Here is a 21,701-nt window from a genome sequence, read left to right as displayed (position 1 = left end):
ATAAACCATCTCTCTCTCTCACAGCAGTAATATAAACCATCTCTCTCTCTCCCACAGCAGTAATATAAACCATCTCTCTCTCTCCCACAGCAGTAATATAAACCATCTCTCTCTCTCCCACAGCAGTAATATAAACCATCTCTCTCTCTCCCACAGCAGTAATATAAACCATCTCTCTCTCTCCCACAGCAGTAATATAAACCATCTCTCTCTCCCACAGCAGTAATATAAACCATCTCTCTCCCCCCACAGCAGTAATATAAACCATCTCTCTCTCTCCTCCCACAGCAGTAATATAAACCATCTCTCTCTCTCCCAGCAGTAATATAAACCATCTCTCTCTCCCACAGCAGTAATATAAACCATCTCTCTCTCTCCCACAGCAGTAATATAAACCATCTCTCTCTCTAATATAAACCATCTCTCTCTCTCCCACAGCAGTAATATAAACCATCTCTCTCTCTCCCACAGCAGTAATATAAACCATCTCTCTCTCTCCCACAGCAGTAATATAAACCATCTCTCTCTCTCCACAGCAGTAATATAAACCATCTCTCTCTCCCACAGCAGTAATATAAACCATCTCTCTCTCTCCACAGCAGTAATATAAACCATCTCTCTCTCTCCCACAGCAGTAATATAAACCATCTCTCTCTCTCCACAGCAGTAATATAAACCATCTCTCTCTCTCCCACAGCAGTAATATAAACCATCTCTCTCTCTCCCACAGCAGTAATATAAACCATCTCTCTCTCCCACAGCAGTAATATAAACCATCTCTCTCTCCCACAGCAGTAATATAAACCATCTCTCTCTCTCCCACAGCAGTAATATAAACCTCTCTCTCTCAGCAGTAATATAAACCATCTCTCTCTCTCCACAGCAGTAATATAAACCATCTCTCTCTCCCACAGCAGTAATATAAACCATCTCTCTCTCCCACAGCAGTAATATAAACCATCTCTCTCTCTCCCACAGCAGTAATATAAACCATCTCTCTCTCTCCCCACACAGCAGTAATATAAACCATCTCTCTCTCTCCCACAGCAGTAATATAAACCATCTCTCTCTCTCCCACAGCAGTAATATAAACCATCTCTCTCTCTCCACAGCAGTAATATAAACCATCTCTCTCTCTCCCACAGCAGTAATATAAACCATCTCTCTCTCTCCACAGCAGTAATATAAACCATCTCTCTCTCTCCACAGCAGTAATATAAACCATCTCTCTCTCTCTCCACAGCAGTAATATAAACCATCTCTCTCTCTCACAGCAGTAATATAAACCATCTCTCTCTCTCCCACAGCAGTAATATAAACCATCTCTCTCTCCCACAGCAGTAATATAAACCATCTCTCTCTAATATAAACCATCTCTCTCTCTCCACACAGCAGTAATATAAACCATCTCTCTCTCTCACAGCAGTAATATAAACCATCTCTCTCTCCCACAGCAGTAATATAAACCATCTCTCTCTCCCACAGCAGTAATATAAACAATCTCTCTCTCTCACAGCAGTAATATAAACCATCTCTCTCTCTCCCACAGCAGTAATATAAACCATCTCTCTCTCTCTCACAGCAGTAATATAAACCATCTCTCTCTCTCCCACAGCAGTAATATAAACCATCTCTCTCTCTCCCACAGCAGTAATATAAACCATCTCTCTCACAGCAGTAATATAAACCATCTCTCTCTCTCCCACAGCAGTAATATAAACCATCTCTCTCCCACAGCAGTAATATAAACCATCTCTCTCACAGCAGTAATATAAACCATCTCTCTCTCTCACAGCAGTAATATAAACCATCTCTCTCTCTCCCACAGCAGTAATATAAACCATCTCTCTCTCTCCCACAGCAGTAATATAAACCATCTCTCTCTCTCCCACAGCAGTAATATAAACCATCTCTCTCTCTCCCACAGCAGTAATATAAACCATCTCTCTCTCCACAGCAGTAATATAAACCATCTCTCTCTCTCCCCCACAGCAGTAATATAAACCATCTCTCTCTCTCTCACAGCAGTAATATAAACCATCTCTCTCTCTCCCACAGCAGTAATATAAACCATCTCTCTCTCTAATATAAACCATCCTCTCTCTCACAGCAGTAATATAAACCATCTCTCTCTCTCCCACAGCAGTAATATAAACCATCTCTCTCTCTCCCACAGCAGTAATATAAACCATCTCTCTCTCCCACAGCAGTAATATAAACCATCTCTCTCTCCCACAGCAGTAATATAAACCATCTCTCTCTCCCACAGCAGTAATATAAACCATCTCTCTCTCTCCCACAGCAGTAATATAAACCATCTCTCTCTCTCCCACAGCAGTAATATAAACCATCTCTCTCTCTCCACAGCAGTAATATAAACCATCTCTCTCTCTCCAGCAGTAATATAAACCATCTCTCTCTCTCTCCCACAGCAGTAATATAAACCATCTCTCTCTCTCCCACAGCAGTAATATAAACCATCTCTCTCTCTCCACAGCAGTAATATAAACCATCTCTCTCTCTCCCACAGCAGTAATATAAACCATCTCTCTCTCTCCACAGCAGTAATATAAACCATCTCTCTCTCTCCACAGCAGTAATATAAACCATCTCTCTCTCTCCACAGCAGTAATATAAACCATCTCTCTCTCTCTCACAGCAGTAATATAAACCATCTCTCTCTCTCCCACAGCAGTAATATAAACCATCTCTCTCTCCCACAGCAGTAATATAAACCATCTCTCTCTCCCACAGCAGTAATATAAACCATCTCTCTCTCCCACAGCAGTAATATAAACCATCTCTCTCTCCCACAGCAGTAATATAAACCCTCTCTCTCCCACAGCAGTAATATAAACCATCTCTCTCTCTCCCACAGCAGTAATATAAACCATCTCTCTCTCCCACAGCAGTAATATAAACCATCTCTCTCTCCCACAGCAGTAATATAAACCATCTCTCTCTCTCCACAGCAGTAATATAAACCATCTCTCTCTCCCACAGCAGTAATATAAACCATCTCTCTCTCTCTCCTCTCCCACAGCAGTAATATAAACCATCTCTCTCTCTCTCTCACAGCAGTAATATAAACCATCTCTCTCTCCCACAGCAGTAATATAAACCATCTCTCTCTCTCCACAGCAGTAATATAAACCATCTCTCTCTCTCCACAGCAGTAATATAAACCATCTCTCTCTCTCCACAGCAGTAATATAAACCATCTCTCTCTCTCCCACAGCAGTAATATAAACCATCTCTCTCTCTCCACAGCAGTAATATAAACCATCTCTCTCTCTCCACAGCAGTAATATAAACCATCTCTCTCTCTCCCACAGCAGTAATATAAACCATCTCTCTCTCTCTCACAGCAGTAATATAAACCATCTCTCTCTCTCCCACAGCAGTAATATAAACCATCTCTCTCTCTCCACAGCAGTAATATAAACCATCTCTCTCTCCCACAGCAGTAATATAAACCATCTCTCTCTCCCACAGCAGTAATATAAACCATCTCTCTCTCCCCACAGCAGTAATATAAACCATCTCTCTCTCTCCCACAGCAGTAATATAAACCATCTCTCTCTCCCACAGCAGTAATATAAACCATCTCTCTCTCTCTCTCACAGCAGTAATATAAACCATCTCTCTCTCTCCCACAGCAGTAATATAAACCATCTCTCTCTCTCCCACAGCAGTAATATAAACCATCTCTCTCTCTCACAGCAGTAATATAAACCATCTCTCTCTCTCCCACAGCAGTAATATAAACCATCTCTCTCTCTCCCACAGCAGTAATATAAACCATCTCTCTCTCTCCCACAGCAGTAATATAAACCATCTCTCTCTCTCTCTCCCACAGCAGTAATATAAACCATCTCTCTCTCTCTCCCACAGCAGTAATATAAACCATCTCTCTCTCTCCCACAGCAGTAATATAAACCATCTCTCTCTCTCTCCCACAGCAGTAATATAAACCATCTCTCTCTCCCACAGCAGTAATATAAACCATCTCTCTCTCTCCCACAGCAGTAATATAAACCATCTCTCTCTCCCACAGCAGTAATATAAACCATCTCTCTCTCTCTCTCCCACAGCAGTAATATAAACCATCTCTCTCTCTCCCCACAGCAGTAATATAAACCATCTCTCTCTCTCCATAATATAAACCATCTCTCTCTCTCTCTCTCTCACAGCAGTAATATAAACCATCTCTCTCTCCCACAGCAGTAATATAAACCATCTCTCTCTCCCACAGCAGTAATATAAACCATCTCTCTCTCTCCCACAGCAGTAATATAAACCATCTCTCTCTCTCTCTCTCCCACAGCAGTAATAAAACCATCTCTCTCTCTCCCACAGCAGTAATATAAACCATCTCTCTCTCCCACAGCAGTAATATAAACCATCTCTCTCTCCCACAGCAGTAATATAAACCATCTCTCTCTCTCTCCCACAGCAGTAATATAAACCATCTCTCTCTCTCCCACAGCAGTAATATAAACCATCTCTCTCTCTCCCACAGCAGTAATATAAACCATCTCTCTCTCCCACAGCAGTAATATAAACCATCTCTCTCTCTCCCACAGCAGTAATATAAACCATCTCTCTCTCTCCCACAGCAGTAATATAAACCATCTCTCTCTCTCCCAGCAGTAATATAAACCATCTCTCTCTCTCTCACAGCAGTAATATAAACCATCTCTCTCTCTCCCACAGCAGTAATATAAACCATCTCTCTCTCTCCCACAGCAGTAATATAAACCATCTCTCTCTCCCACAGCAGTAATATAAACCATCTCTCTCTCCCACAGCAGTAATATAAACCATCTCTCTCTCTCCCACAGCAGTAATATAAACCATCTCTCTCTCTCTCACAGCAGTAATATAAACCATCTCTCTCTCCCACAGCAGTAATATAAACCATCTCTCTCTCTCTCACAGCAGTAATATAAACCATCTCTCTCTCCCACAGCAGTAATATAAACCATCTCTCTCTCTCTCCACAGCAGTAATATAAACCATCTCTCTCTCTCCCACAGCAGTAATATAAACCATCTCTCTCTCTCCCACAGCAGTAATATAAACCATCTCTCTCTCTCACAGCAGTAATATAAACCATCTCTCTCTCCCACAGCAGTAATATAAACCATCTCTCTCTCTCACAGCAGTAATATAAACCATCTCTCTCTCTCCCACAGCAGTAATATAAACCATCTCTCTCTCCCACAGCAGTAATATAAACCATCTCTCTCTCCCACAGCAGTAATATAAACCATCTCTCTCTCTCTCTCCCACAGCAGTAATATAAACCATCTCTCTCTCTCCACAGCAGTAATATAAACCATCTCTCTCTCTCCCATCTCTCTCTCACAGCAGTAATATAAACCATCTCTCTCTCTCACAGCAGTAATATAAACCATCTCTCTCTCTCTCACAGCAGTAATATAAACCATCTCTCTCTCTCACAGCAGTAATATAAACCATCTCTCTCTCTCCCACAGCAGTAATATAAACCATCTCTCTCTCTCTCACAGCAGTAATATAAACCATCTCTCTCTCTCCACAGCAGTAATATAAACCATCTCTCTCTCTCCCACAGCAGTAATATAAACCATCTCTCTCTCTCTCACAGCAGTAATATAAACCATATCTCTCTCTCCCACAGCAGTAATATAAACCATCTCTCTCTCTCTCACAGCAGTAATATAAACCATCTCTCTCTCTCTCTCTCTCTCCCACAGCAGTAATATAAACCATCTCTCTCTCTCCCACAGCAGTAATATAAACCATCTCTCTCTCTCCCACAGCAGTAATATAAACCATCTCTCTCTCTCCCACAGCAGTAATATAAACCATCTCTCTCTCTCACAGCAGTAATATAAACCATCTCTCTCTCTCTCACAGCAGTAATATAAACCATCGCTCTCTCTCCCACAGCAGTAATATAAACCATCTCTCTCTCTCCACAGCAGTAATATAAACCATCTCTCTCTCTCCCACAGCAGTAATATAAACCATCTCTCTCTCTCCACAGCAGTAATATAAACCTCTCTCTCTCCACAGCAGTAATATAAACCATCTCTCTCTCTCTCCACAGCAGTAATATAAACCATCTCTCTCTCTCCACAGCAGTAATATAAACCATCTCTCTCTCTCCACAGCAGTAATATAAACCATCTCTCTCTCTCTCACAGCAGTAATATAAACCATCTCTCTCTCTCTCACAGCAGTAATATAAACCATCTCTCTCTCTCCCACAGCAGTAATATAAACCATCTCTCTCCCACAGCAGTAATATAAACCATCTCTCTCTCCCACAGCAGTAATATAAACCATCTCTCTCTCCCACAGCAGTAATATAAACTATCTCTCTCTCTCCCACAGCAGTAATATAAACCATCTCTCTCCCACAGCAGTAATATAAACCATCTCTCTCTCTCCCACAGCAGTAATATAAACCATCTCTCTCTCCCACAGCAGTAATATAAACCATCTCTCTCTCCCACAGCAGTAATATAAACCATCTCTCTCTCTCTCTCACAGCAGTAATATAAACCATCTCTCTCTCCCACAGCAGTAATATAAACCATCTCTCTCTCTCCCACAGCAGTAATATAAACCATCTCTCTCTCTCCACAGCAGTAATATAAACCATCTCTCTCTCTCTCCCCACAGCAGTAATATAAACCATCTCTCTCTCTCCACAGCAGTAATATAAACCATCTCTCTCTCTCACAGCAGTAATATAAACCATCTCTCTCTCTCCCACAGCAGTAATACAAACCATCTCTCTCTCTCCACAGCAGTAATATAAACCATCTCTCTCTCTCCCACAGCAGTAATATAAACCATCTCTCTCTCCCACAGCAGTAATATAAACCATCTCTCTCTCCCACAGCAGTAATATAAACCATCTCTCTCTCTCACAGCAGTAATATAAACCATCTCTCTCTCTCACAGCAGTAATATAAACCATCTCTCTCTCCCCACAGCAGTAATATAAACCATCTCTCTCTCCCCCACAGCAGTAATATAAACCATCTCTCTCTCTCCACAGCAGTAATATAAACCATCTCTCTCTCTCACAGCAGTAATATAAACCATCTCTCTCTCCCACAGCAGTAATATAAACCATCTCTCTCTCCACAGCAGTAATATAAACCATCTCTCTCTCTCCCACAGCAGTAATATAAACCATCTCTCTCTCCCACAGCAGTAATATAAACCATCTCTCTCTCCCCACAGCAGTAATATAAACCATCTCTCTCTCTCCCATCTCTCTCTCTCCCACAGCAGTAATATAAACCATCTCTCTCTCTCTCACAGCAGTAATATAAACCATCTCTCTCTCTCCACAGCAGTAATATAAACCATCTCTCTCTCTCACAGCAGTAATATAAACCATCTCTCTCTCTCTCACAGCAGTAATATAAACCATCTCTCTCTCTCACAGCAGTAATATAAACCATCTCTCTCTCTCCCACAGCAGTAATATAAACCATCTCTCTCTCTCTCACAGCAGTAATATAAACCATCTCTCTCTCTCCCACAGCAGTAATATAAACCATCTCTCTCTCCCACAGCAGTAATATAAACCATCTCTCTCTCTCCCACAGCAGTAATATAAACCATCTCTCTCTCCCACAGCAGTAATATAAACCATCTCTCTCTCTCTCTCTCCCACAGCAGTAATATAAACCATCTCTCTCTCTCCCACAGCAGTAATATAAACCATCTCTCTCTCTCTCACAGCAGTAATATAAACCATCTCTCTCTCCACAGCAGTAATATAAACCATCTCTCCCACAGCAGTAATATAAACCATCTCTCTCTCTCCCACAGCAGTAATATAAACCATCTCTCTCTCCCACAGCAGTAATATAAACCATCTCTCTCTCTCTCTCCTATCTCTCCCACAGCAGTAATATAAACCATCTCTCTCTCCCACAGCAGTAATATAAACCATCTCTCTCTCCCACAGCAGTAATATAAACCATCTCTCTCTCTCCCACAGCAGTAATATAAACCATCTCTCTCTCTCTCTCCCACAGCAGTAATATAAACCATCTCTCTCTCTCCCACAGCAGTAATATAAACCATCTCTCTCTCTCCCACAGCAGTAATATAAACCATCTCTCTCTCTCCCACAGCAGTAATATAAACCATCTCTCTCTCTCCCCCACAGCAGTAATATAAACCATCTCTCTCTCTCCACAGCAGTAATATAAACCATCTCTCTCTCTCCCACAGCAGTAATATAAACCATCTCTCTCTCCCACAGCAGTAATATAAACCATCTCTCTCTCCCACAGCAGTAATATAAACCATCTCTCTCTCTCTCACAGCAGTAATATAAACCATCTCTCTCTCCCACAGCAGTAATATAAACCATCTCTCTCTCCCACAGCAGTAATATAAACCATCTCTCTCTCTCTCTCACAGCAGTAATATAAACCATCTCTCTCTCCCACAGCAGTAATATAAACCATCTCTCTCTCTCCCACAGCAGTAATATAAACCATCTCTCTCTCTCTCTCCCACAGCAGTAATATAAACCATCTCTCTCTCCCACAGCAGTAATATAAATCTACCAGCTTTCCAGCTTCAGCTCCTTATTTTCAGCTCCTTATTTTACTTCAGCTCCTATTCCCCATCAGAGACAATGCAGCCTAAATGACTGCAGTGAAAACACATCATTCACTGAGATGATGACTTTTCAATGCAATTCCATTTTGTTAATACTTTTCACAGTATTGCTGGAAACTGGGAGTCTCGTGAGTGCAAAAAACCAAAGATCATGAAAGGTAAGCGATTTAATCTATTGCTTTTCTGACTTTCGTGACCAATCGACTTGGCTGCTAGTGTTTGTAATATTTAGTCTACTGAGAGAGATATTCTTACAATAGACGCTTGTTACGCTTTCCCCGAAAAGCTGTATTTAAATCTGACACGCCAGGTGGATTAACAATAAGCTAAACTGTGTTTTGCTATATTGCACTTGTATTTTTAGTAATTTAATTTGGCGCGCTGCAATTCAGCGGGTGTTTGATGAAAATGATCCCGCTAAAGGGATGGGTGTATCAAGAAGTTAACATCCCCCCCCCCTCTCGTAACAAAGGGGTAGTGTGCTAATTGAGCACTGTGCCATGTCAGGGGATGGTCTGTGTGGAAGGTTGCTGATGGTCCCATTTTTGTGATAGTCAGTAAAAAAGGGTCTCTTGATTTTCCATAAGGAGCTTCATTTTGTCTTATTTTCTTGCATTATTCTTTACATACACAGGGTACTGTATTTTAATTACCTCTGAACAGCGGGAGGCAGCTTCTAAGGCCTCTCCATTTGGTTGGGGTAGACTGTGCGACTCTCCTGCCATTGTTGGGCTAAAGGGCTTTGACAACTCTCACTTGACACGTCAGTGCTAATTGAAGCTGTATCAAGCTTGGCAGAATTGTTAGAATTCGGTCCTTATAAAGTAATGTGTATTTTTCTTGGCTTTTGCTTCCTCTCTCCATACCTCTCACTGTCTCTTTACAAACAACTAGTTTGGTTTGGGTTTTAACTAATTCAAAAAAGGTGCCATATTGAAAGTCACTGAGCTCTTCAGTACAGGCCATTCTACTGCCAATGTTGGTCTATGGAGATTGCATGGGAAGCAGACCATCAGGTCATTTTATTATGCACATATTCAATTCTCTGTATTTCACATGAAAAACAAAAACACTACACATGACAGTCATGATATTTACAAGGATTTGTAAGGTGAATACTGAAGCAAAACAAAATAGTATCTCAGATTAGATGTCTATATTATGTGTGCAAGTCATCAAGCCTGATTCATCCCATGATAAAGAACACGGAGCATCGTTTCCCCCAACAAGATGTTTCTGTTACAGGAGGAGTGTCAGCTGGGGAACCGATAGGGAGACCTGCAGCTCTAAGCTACTGTTACAGGAGGAGTGTCAGCTGGGGAACCGATAGGGAGACCTGCAGCTCTAAGCTACTGTTACAGGAGGAGTGTCAGCTGGAGAACCGATAGGGAGACCTGCAGCACTAAGCTACTGTTACAGGGGGAGTGTCAGCTGGGGAACCGATAGGGAGACCTGCAGCTCTAAGCTACTGTTACAGGAGGAGTGTCAGCTGGGGAACCGATAGGGAGACCTGCAGCTCTAAGCTACTGTTACAGGAGGAGTGTCAGCTGGGGAACCGATAGGGAGACCTGCAGCTCTAAGCTACTGTTACAGGAGCCGTGTCAGCTGGGGAACCGATAGGGAGACCTGCAGCACTAAGCTACTGTTACAGGAGGAGTGTCAGCTGGGGAACCGATAGGGAGACCTGCAGCTCTAAGCTACTGTTACAGAAGGAGTGTCAGCTGGGGAACCGATAGGGAGACCTGCAGCTCTAAGCTACTGTTACAGGAGGAGTGTCAGCTGGGGAACCGATAGGGAGACCTGCAGCTCTAAGCTACTGCTGACTGCAGCTCTGTTCAACCTCAATAACAGCTACATGCTCAGACTACAAAAAGACCTCGAGCCTGACATGCTGTAGGGGGGTTTCCTTAACCCCTTGTCCTTCCCCCTCGTGTTGATCCTTCCATGTCACAGGGCCGGTTTGAGACAGAAAGGTGAGATGATAACAGGCTCACTACACCTCACATGATCACTGAGCCTAACAGGCCTTTAGGGGATGAGAAGAACTCAAGACAACAATGTTCCTCCCTAGTAATCTGGACTGGTCCTCGACAAACAATATATCCATACCCACTCAATTCTAAAAGACAACACCAAACTACCATTCGTCCTCGTCTTTCTCCCTGTGGCCGTAGGGATTCTGCTAATAAAACACTCAGGCTATTATAGTGAATTCAGCTGCAGAACCAGATGTCCAACGTGAAATGTACAACACTTGGCTTCATCAAACGTCTTGTATCTGGCATCAGTTGTGTCTGCATCATTGGTTTCCTTGGTGATTAGAAAATCCAGGCTAACCAGTTTTTGACCAGTTTTTGACTGGCATCTGGTATTGTTGTGGGGATGTAGTATCAGAGTGCAAAAAGCCTTAGTAGGTGCCCTTTTGATTTACAAACAGACAGTGCTTTAGTTTGTTTAAAAAAACAATAACAAAAGATGAGTAAAAACAACCAAAGAGACTAAACGTAAAGTACAGCAGCACATAACGGGTGCAGGGTTGCTATGGGAAACAGGAATGAACATTGAAACACCATAACTATTTTTTCTGTTTTCTACAAGTTATGCTGCAGCCATCTGATTAAGTTTTCTGTCATCGTGCGTCCAATCAGGAAGTCGGTTGGCCACATGGTGAACATGAGGGCGCCGTGGAAACCTCTGGCGTAGTGTTCGTGAGTCACCTCGACTCCGGCGCGACGCAAGCGCGCGGCATACATCACCCCGTCGTCCCGCAGCACATCGTACTCGCACGTCAGAACGTAGGCCTTCGGTAGCGAGCGTAGAGCGGCATCCGGGACCAGCAGGGGCGAGGCCCGGGGGTCAGCGATGGAGCGCGATGGCCTGTCCGACCCCGCCCCTCCCGCCGACAACGCCACAACCGGAGCGCTGTAGTTGTACTTGCCCCGGTAGGACTCTGGCAGGAAGGCACCCCAGTTGACGAATTTGAGCAGAGCAGCGGACTCTGGGCTGTTGTGAGTGTTGGTCATCATGGCCCTGAAGAAGGTCTTGTTGCTGGTGAAGTACTCGCTCCAGAAGCGCACCATTAGGGTACGGGGCAGGATAGGCATGTTCTGGTTCTGCTGGTAGGATGGAGTATTGAGGTCCAGAGCCTGCAGCACAGGGTAGAGCAGGGCCTGGACCTTCAGCTGCAACTGCTGTTCTGGATCCTGCTGCAGCTGGAGGCACACACACAGGACCATTAGAACTTGTGGTCTGTACTGTACTGCAGCCTTGGATGGCTCCTCCTAATCTCAGCTAATTATAGATCAAAACAGTGGATAGATAATACTGCTTTTTTAACACACACAGCTAACCTGCTGGGACACGGCAGCAGCCAGGTTTCCCCCGGCGCTGTCCCCAGATACAGCGATGCGTCCCGGGTCTACAGAGTACTGGGCCAGCACCCCCATCTGGAGGAAGTGCTTCACCGCCCGGTACACGTCCTCATAGGGGACGGGGAAATGGTGCTCGGGGGCCAGGCGGTACCTGGGAAGAAACAGGGGTTAGATAGAATTCAGGTCATCACACCTGGGAAACACGTTTGTGTACCAGCTGAGGTACACTAACGGTCAAAAGTAGTGCAGAATACCTGCTCATTAAGGAGTTTATTTCTACATTGTAGAATAATAGTGAAGACATCAAATCTATCAAATAACATATGCAATCATGTAGTAATCAAAAAAGTGTTTAACAAATCAAAATATATTTCATATTTGAGATTCTTCAAAGTAGCCATCCTTTGCCTTGAAGACAGCTTTGCACACTCTTGGCATTCTCTCAACCAGCTTCATGAGGTAGTCACCTGGAATGCATCTAAATTAACAGGTGTGCCTTGTTGAAAGGGAAATTGTGAATTTCTTTCCTTCTTAATGCGTTTGAGCCAATCAGTTGTGTTGTGACTAGGTAAGGGTGGTATACAGAAGATTGTCTATTTGGTAAAAGACCAAGTCCATATTATGGCAAAAACAACTCAAATGTGCAGATAAAGTAATGATGGACTGTCATTTAAGACATTAAGTTTTCCAAATTGTCTGACCTTCAAGAACTTTTAAAGTTTCTTCAAGTGCAGTTGCAAAAGCCATCAAGCACTGTGATGAAACTGGCTCTCATGAGGACCGCCACAGGAAAGGAAGACCCATAGTTACCTCTGCTACAGAGGAAAAGTTCATTACAGTTACCAGCCTCGGAAATTGCAGCCCAAATAAATGCTTCAGAGTTCAAGTAACAGACATCTCAACATCAATTGTTGAGGAGACTGTGTGAATCAGGCCTTCATTGTCAAATTGCTGTAAAGAAACCACTGCTAAAGGACACCAATAAGAAGAAACTTTCTTGGGCCAAGAAACACGAGCAATGGACATTAGATTATACAGGATGAGGAGGTTGTTCTATCTACTGTGTAGGACCAAAGGCTAGCTGATACAAGAGCATTGCTTTTCATTAGATGGTGTGCAGATAAGACAAGTCATAATGATACTGTATAATAAAGTCATAATTCAGCCCATGAACACATGAAGCAGTTTAGAGAATAAAACATTTTAGCATTGGAATGTTGACAGGAATTTGGCTGGTAGACTGCACACACACACTCTCTCTCACCCTTAGTACTACTGTACACACACTCTCTCGCTCTCACCCTTAGTACTACTGTACACACCCACCATCTCACTCTCACCCTTAGTACTACTGTACACACCCACCATCTCGCTCTCAACCTTAGTACTACTGTACACCCACAGGAATTTAGCTGGCAGACTGCACACACACCATCTCGCTCTCACCCTTAGTACTACTGCACACACACTCTCTCTCTCACCCTTAGTACTACTGCACACACACTCTCTCTCTCACCCTTAGTACTACTGTACACACCCACCATCTCACTCTCACCCTTAGTACTACTGTACACACACACCATCTCGCTCTCACCCTTAGTACTACTGTACACACCCACCATCTCACTCTCACCCTTAGTACTACTGTACACACACCATCTCACTCTCACCTTTAGTACTACTGTACACCCACCATCTCACTCTCACCCTTAGTACTACTGTACACAAGATGTGTATCATAACACCGGCTGCATGTCAGATACACAGCAAAGATATACTCACTCTACAGACACGACCACAGAGTTCAGATCCATGACCATCTGCCTAGCCAGGAGGTCATATGGTCCCATTCCTGCACACAGAGAGGAGAGCAGAGAGCCATCAGAGACTAGATCTAATATCATATTATATCATCAACAGCTGCAACGTACTCAATAGTATGTTGAGCATCTCATTCTCAATACTCTCGTAGTCCTGGAAAGTAACAAACGCACAGCAGATTCCAGGCACAACATGACACTTGTCAAATGATTGCCTTTGGTTACCACTTGTCAAATGATTCACCACGGTCTCTGTGCTGAACAGCTTAAACGGAGCTAATGTTCCTCAGGAGACGTGGAGGGTAAACAGAGTGTAAATTAATTCTATAGTAAACTGTAGAATACCATACACTAGAGGTTGACCGGCGATTTCAAGTTTTCATAACAAATCCGTAAATGGGCATTTTTGGACACCGATTATGGCCGATTACATTGCATTCCGTGAGTAGACTGCGTGACAGGCTGACCACCTGTTACGCGAGTGCAGCAAGGAGCCAAGGTAAGTTGCTAGCTAGCAATAAACTTATCTTATAAAAAACAATCAATCTTAACATAATCACTAGTTAACCTTGTAATAAACCATATGTAGTTAACTAGCTTGTCCTGCGTTGCATATAATCAACCGCCTGTTAATTAACCACCTGTTAATTGGAGTGGGCAAAAATTCACCCAACTTATTTTGGGAAGCTTGTGGAAGGCAACCCAAAAGATTTGACCCAAGTTAAACAATTTAAAAAGGCAATGCTACCAAATACTAATTGAATGTATGTAAACTTCTGACCCACTGGGAATGTGATGAAAGAAATGAACACTGAAATAAATCATTCTACTATTATTCTGACATTTCACATTCTTAAAATAAAGTGGTGATCGTAACTGACCTAAAACAGGGAATTTATACTAGGATTAAATGTCAGAAATCTGTGAAAATCTGAGTTTAAATGTATTTGGCTAAGGTGTATGTAAACTTCTGAGTTTAACTGTATATGAAATACAAATGGTATAGAGAGAAACAGTTGACGCATCATAATTCCTATAATAACTACCACCTAAAACTTCTTAACTGGGAATATTGAAGAATTGGGAATATTGAAGAACTGGGAATATTGAAGAACTGGGAATATTGAACCACCAGCTTTCATATGTTCTCATGTTTTTGCTTTTTTTTTTTTAAATGGCACATATTGCGCTTTTACTTCCTTCTCCAACACTTTGTTTTTGCATTATTTAAACCAAATTTAACATTTCATTATTTATTTGAGACTAAACAGATTTTATTTATGTTTTTATATTAAGTTAAAATAGTGTTCATTCTGCATTCCGTATTGTTGTAATTGTCATTATTATAAATATTAAAAAATTAAATAATACAGTAGATTCATCCGTATCGGCGTTAAAATCATAATCGGTCGACCTCTACACTACACACTGTTCTACACTACACACTGTTCTACACTACACACTGTTCTACACTACACACTGTTCTACACTACACACTGTTCTACACTACACACTGTTCTACACTACACACTGTTCTACACTACACACTGTTCTACACTACACACTGTTCTACACTACACACTGTTCTACACTACACACTGTTCTACACTACACACTGTTCTACACTACACACTGTTCTACACTACACACTGTACACACTGTTCTACACTACACACACTGTTCTACACTACACTACACACTGTTCTACACTACACTGTTCTACACTACACTACATACTGTCCTTCTACACTACACTACAGTACACTGACACTGTAGTACTACTACACTACACTGTACTACACTGTACTACACTACACTGTACTACACTACACTGTACTACACTACACTGTACTACACTGTACTACACTACACACTTTTACACTACACACTTTTACACTACTTTTACACTACACACTTTTACACTACTTTTACACTACACACTTTTACACTACACACTTTTATACTACACACTTTTATACTACACACTGTTGTATACTACACACTGTTGTATACTACACACTTTTACACTACACACTGTTGTATACTACACACTTTTACACTACACACCATTGTACACCACACTACACACTGTTGTATCGCTCAATCATGTCTCGTATTTACTATAGAATGTTGTAGTATACACTAGAATACTATAGTAAATACTACAGTAATATCCGCAAAAACATCACGGTCCGTAAAAACACTACTTTTTTTTGACTATAGTAAAAACTACAGTATTTCATTGGCATATACCCTGCCCATTCCCCTCCCCCATATCGCTGGGGCCTCTGGTTCTTTCTTGGCTCGATTCCCAGTGCCGACATTCAGCCCACTGAACCCCTACGACATCACATTATGCTGGCCGGATTCCAACATCCTTTTGCCATTCAATGCACCTTTCATTTCCTCCCTTGATCGACACAACCTGTGATCACAAATGCACATGTAAATCCGCTACTCACTGGCGCTGCCCAGGCACCAGCCTCCTCCGTGCAGGTATATGACTGCTCTCCTCAGCTCAGTGTCTCCGCCCTGCAGTTTGGGCTGGTACACCACCACCTCCACCTCATCAAACAGCTCCTCCGTGACGTGCACACGTTGGTCTGACACGGGCACCACCCGCTCAGCGAACGTGATGAACATCATCACCCCCATGTAGTCCTTCAACCCCAGCAGCTCACTGAAGTCTGCCTGCAGAGAGAGATGAAGAGGCATGTTGGAGCAGAGCGGTAGAGAGATGAAAAGCAGAGAGAAGGAGACCACAAGAAAGAGACAAGGAAGAAGACCAGGGGAAGAAGACCAGGGGAAGAAGACCAGGGAAGAAGACCAGGGAAGAAGACCAGGGGAAGAAGACCAGGGGAAGAAGACCAGGGGAAGAAGACCAGGGGAAGAAGACCAGAAGGAAGAGACCAGAAGGAAGAGACCAGAAGGAAGAGACCAGAAGGAAGAGACCAGGGGAAGAGACCAGAAGGAAGAGACCAGGGGAAGAGACCAGAAGGAAGAGACCAGAAGGAAGAGACCAGAAGGAAGAGACCAGAAGGAAGAGACCAGAAGGAAGAGACCAGAAGGAAGAGACCAGAAGGAAGAGACCAGGGGAAGAGACCAGAAGGAAGAGACCAGAAGGAAGAGACCAGAAGGAAGAGACCAGAAGGAGACCAGGGGAAGAGACCAGAAGGAAGAGACCAGAAGGAAGAGACCAGGGGAAGAGACCAGAAGGAAGAGACCAGAAGGAGACCAGGGGAAGAGACCAGAAGGAAGAGACCAGGGAAGAGACCAGAAGGAAGAGACCAGAAGGAGACCAGGGGAAGAGACCAGAAGGAAGAGACCAGAAGGAGACCAGGGGAAGAGAATTAATAAATGCATACAGAAGGGATGTTGTGAGGGAGGACAAAACATAGGGAGAGAGGAAGAGGGAAAGAGGGGGAAGAAGAGGGGGAAGAAGAGGGGGGAGGAAGAGAGAAATATGGATAAAAAGATATGGATAAAGATAAATAAATCTTAGTTTCAAATCTGAGGTAATTACATGTTCATTAACTGCAATTAAACAAGAGAGGAACACGTTTGGGAGTAAAGGGCTTTCCGCTGATTCGTGTGAGCTTCAGAGGGGATCTACAGTCAAGGCCCAAGCTGTCCACCAGAAGGCCCCAAGCTGTCCACCAGAAGGTCCCAAGCTGTCCACCAGAAGGTCCCAAGCTGTCCACCAGAAGGGCCCCAAGCTGTCCACCAGAAGGCCCCAAGCTGTCCACCAGAAGGGCCCCAAGCTGTCCACCAGAAGGGCCCCAAGCTGTCCACCAGAAGGGCCCCAAGCTGTCCACCAGAAGGGCCCCAAGCTGTCCACCAGAAGGGCCCCAAGCTGTCCACCAGAAGGGCCCCAAGCAGTCCACCAGAAGGCCCCAAGCTGTCCACCAGAAGGCCCCAAGCTGTCCACCAGAAGGCCCCAAGCTGTCCACCAGAAGGCCCCAAGCTGTCCACCAGAAGGCCCCAAGCTGTCCACCAGAGGGGATCTACAGTCCTGTTGTTATTTAGTGTCTATGCGTGCCATGCACCGGCTAAACATGTCAGTAAAGACTCCGTCCTTGCTCTAGGACAGAGACAGGCATGACCGTGGAGAATTCTATTGTAAAAATGTTATACAAATCGCTGACTGAATACCAGGAGAACTTCACCCCTTGGTCCTCAATCAAAATGCATTTGTTTCACTCAACTGGAACAGAGTGAATTATTGTCGTTTTAATAAACGATTTATACTGTATGTTCATTTGCAGAGATTATTTCAGTTGATTCTTCTGGACAACACTTTTATCTGGACCCAGTTCAATGGAGATATTTTTTCTCCAAATAATAATAAGAAGACATAGTCAGGGGGAATTCAGTTTAATTTAAACATTTCTCTCTGTATAATATATATATTATAATTTGAAATACATACTTTGAACAATGTCGAATTATATATTATCTATAATTGATAAACGTCTCTGGTGTCATGCTGGGATATAAACAGTCGTCTCATCTGGTGCCTCCGTTCATAAAGCATCGATTTTCTTTATTAGGGTCTATAATTAGAACAGGTGAGCAGGACTACAATAGCTGGATTAACGTCTAATATAATCTGGTGCGACTGTCATTCTGCATGTCTGCATGTACCCAACAACCTCAGCGGAATCCATGTACTACGCTACTAACTAGGCTGTGTACCGTGCCAAAGGACTGGCCAATAACAATTTCATTCCAGTCAAACATCATAAAAACAGTATTGATTTATATAAAAATTTATGAGTTTTACGCATGACTCCCACGCACATCGGAGAAGCGTAACTTTAAGTATGATTCCCCCTTGATAGTAAAATCACAATATTAAAAACACAACAGAATACACCAGCCTCAAATTTTCTGAATCAAAAACGAATATAATAGGTCATTGTTAATCAACTCAAAGTATTTTTACCAGGTGGCTGAGACTTCTGAAGAAGCAGTCGGTCAACATGAGTTTCCATCTCTCCTCTATCTCGTCTGGAATGGGCTGGTAAACATAATAAGATGTGAACGCTCCTAAAGACAGGAGTAAAAATATGCCTTTCAACCGCATTTTACGAGTCCCCAGCTATTGATGGAAGAAAGCAGAAAGAAACTGTGTCAGTTTTGCTTGTTAACAAGTCACTTCAATCCGAGCAGAGCGTAATAGTGGATTCATTCTGGAACTGAGCCAGCCAGATATGAAAGCACGTGTTAAGAGTTATCTGATCTTTATAAGCGAGCATGACGTATGGAAGGCCAAGAGGTTCAAAACGTCCTACCCGGAACACGTCTTGTTATTATCATTTTTACACTTGCTTTTTTCAAGTATCAAATGTCATTTTCTGTACACGTGATTTTTTTCACCTGTTCAATGTGTGTTTACAGGTGATTAGAACACTCGTTCATTAACCCTGTTCAATGTGTGTTTACAGGTGATTAGAACACTCGTTCATTAACCCTGTTCAATGTGTGTTTACAGGTGATTTTTACACTCGTTCATTAACCCTGTTCAATGTGTGTTTACAGGTGATTAGAACACTCGTTCATTAACCCTGTTCAATGTGTGTTTACAGGTGATTAGAACACTCGTTCATTAACCCTGTTCAGTGTGTGTTTACAGGTGATTTTTACACTCGTTCATTAACCCTGTTCAATGTGTGTTTACAGGTGATTAGAACACTCGTTCATTAACCCTGTTCAGTGTGTGTTTACAGGTGATTTTTAACCCTGTTCAATGTGTGTTTACAGGTGATTAGAACACTCGTTCATTAACCCTGTTCAATGTGTGTTTACAGGTGATTAGAACACTTCGTTCAATCATTAACCCTGTTCAATGTGTGTTTACAGGTGATTTTTACACTCGTTCATTAACCCTGTTCAATGTGTGTTTACAGGTGATTTTTACACTCGTTCATTAACCCTGTTCAATGTGTGTTTACAGGTGATTTTTACACTCGTTCACCCTGTTCACAGGTGATTAGAACACTCGTTCATTAACCCTGTTCAATGTGTGTTTACAGGTGATTTTTACACTCGTTCATTAACCCTGTTCAATGTGTGTTTACAGGTGATTAGAACACTCGTTCATTAACCCTGTTCAATGTGTGTTTACAGGTGATTAGAACACTCGTTCATTAACCCTGTTCAATGTGTGTTTACAGGTGATTTTTACACTCGTTCATTAACCCTGTTCAATGTGTGTTTACAGGTGATTTTTAACACTCGTTCATTAACCCTGTTCAATGTGTGTTTACAGGTGATTTTTACACTCGTTCATTAACCCTGTTCAATGTGTGTTTACAGGTGATTTTTACACTCGTTCATTAACCCTGTTCAATGTGTGTTTACAGGTGATTTTTACACTCGTTCATTAACCCTGTTCAATGTGTGTTTACAGGTGATTTTTAGAACCCTGTTCACTGTGTTTACAGGTGATTTTTACACTCGTTCATTAACCCTGTTCAATGTGTGTTTACAGGTGATTTTTACACTCGTTCATTAACCCTGTTCAGTGTGTGTTTACAGGTGATTTTTACACTCGTTCATTAACCCTGTTCAGTGTGTGTTTACAGGTGATTTTTACACTCGTTCATTAACCCTGTTCAATGTGTGTTTACAGGTGATTTTTACACTCGTTCATTAACCCTGTTCAATGTGTGTTTACAGGTGATTAGAACACTCGTTCATTAACCCTGTTCAATGTGTGTTTACAGGTGATTTTTACACTCGTTCATTAACCCTGTTCAATGTGTGTTTACAGGTGATTAGAACACTCGTTCATTAACCCTGTTCAATGTGTGTTTACAGGTGATTAGAACACTTGTTATGGTCATTTTTACACTCGTTCATTACACCTGTACAGCCTATTGGATAAGGAATTGAGTTTTTGTAGTTGTTTTGGGATAATTCCTTAACATTTTATATTTGGTAGCTAACGTCGCATTTTGTGATTTAAAAAACATTTATGTATTGAAAAAAAAGCAAAGTATTCATAATTCATAGAGAGGGATTTTTTAAAATTTTAATTAGCTATCCATAATTTTTCCTTGTCTGAAGTTTCAAACTAAATATTAAGGATATTTAAAAAATAAAGTTATGACACTTTACATCCACCAGAGGGGATTGTTTTTTCGAAAAGTACCAACTTTTCCAAACCCCCATTTGTTTGATAAATAAATTGAATCAATAATAGTCACTATACATTCCAAACCACAAAGGCTGAATTCAAAATGTTTTCTAAAAAGGGAATATATAAACTGTTATTGAGGCAGCGGTGGAAGGACCAGGATTCACAACATTTCAGATAAATAACCTTCTTCACTGCACCTATACATAACCCATCTGTAAACAGCCCATCTATCTACCTCATCCCCATACAGTGTTTATTTATTTATCTTGCTCCTTTGCACCCCAGTATCTTTACTTACACATTAATGTTCTGCACATCTACCAATCCAGTGTTTAATTGCTATATTGTAATTACTTCCACCACCATGGCCTATTTATTGCCTTTAACTCCCTTCTACTGTATTATTTATCTGTATGTTTGTTTTACTCCATGTGTGACTCTGTGTTGTTGTGTGTCGAATTTCTACGCTTTATCTTGGCCAAGTCGCAGTTGCAAATGATAATTTGTTCTCAACTAGGCCTACCTGGTTAAATAAAGGTGAAATTCTCGTGCGTATGGAACATTTCTGGGATCTTTTATTTCAGCTCTTGAAACACGAGACCAACACTTTACATTTATATTTTTGTTCAGTGTACATATATATATATGTGTCCGTGTGAAAATGTGTTGCAAACTGAGACGGCACCGCTCAAGTTGGTATTCCAATGTTTTGAAAATAGC

General features: G+C 42.1%; 1 protein-coding gene across 37 annotated transcripts; it reads right to left on the bottom strand.

Annotated features, from left to right (window-relative positions):
* Positions 1-9,644: 9,644 nt before the first annotated feature.
* LOC118371921 (arylacetamide deacetylase) lies at positions 9,645-19,066 on the bottom strand. 37 transcript variants are annotated; one of them, XR_008090530.1, is made up of 7 exons: positions 18,783-19,066; positions 16,300-16,528; positions 13,800-13,869; positions 11,997-12,168; positions 10,215-11,858; positions 10,041-10,156; positions 9,645-9,982 (listed from the first exon to the last, which is right to left on the bottom strand). XR_008090530.1 is itself a non-coding variant. In XM_035757578.2 (5 exons), exons 1-5 carry the CDS (start codon positions 18,921-18,923, stop codon positions 11,238-11,240), a joined length of 1,233 nt encoding a protein of 410 aa, XP_035613471.1. In that variant the 5' UTR covers positions 18,924-19,066; the 3' UTR covers positions 9,645-11,237. The 37 variants fall into 37 exon arrangements, 1 of the variants encoding a protein (XP_035613471.1); XR_008090578.1 differs by having other exon boundaries at positions 9,645-10,040; positions 10,099-10,214; positions 10,273-11,858; XR_008090526.1 differs by having other exon boundaries at positions 10,099-10,214; positions 10,273-11,858.
* Between the last annotated feature and the right edge of the window lie 2,635 nt (positions 19,067-21,701).

The sequence above is a fragment of the Oncorhynchus keta genome, chromosome 1 (genome assembly GCF_023373465.1).
Source record: "Oncorhynchus keta strain PuntledgeMale-10-30-2019 chromosome 1, Oket_V2, whole genome shotgun sequence".
Taxonomy (NCBI): domain Eukaryota; kingdom Metazoa; phylum Chordata; class Actinopteri; order Salmoniformes; family Salmonidae; genus Oncorhynchus; species Oncorhynchus keta.
Note: the sequence above shows the minus strand (reverse complement) of the source record. Positions and strands in the feature narration are given on the sequence as shown.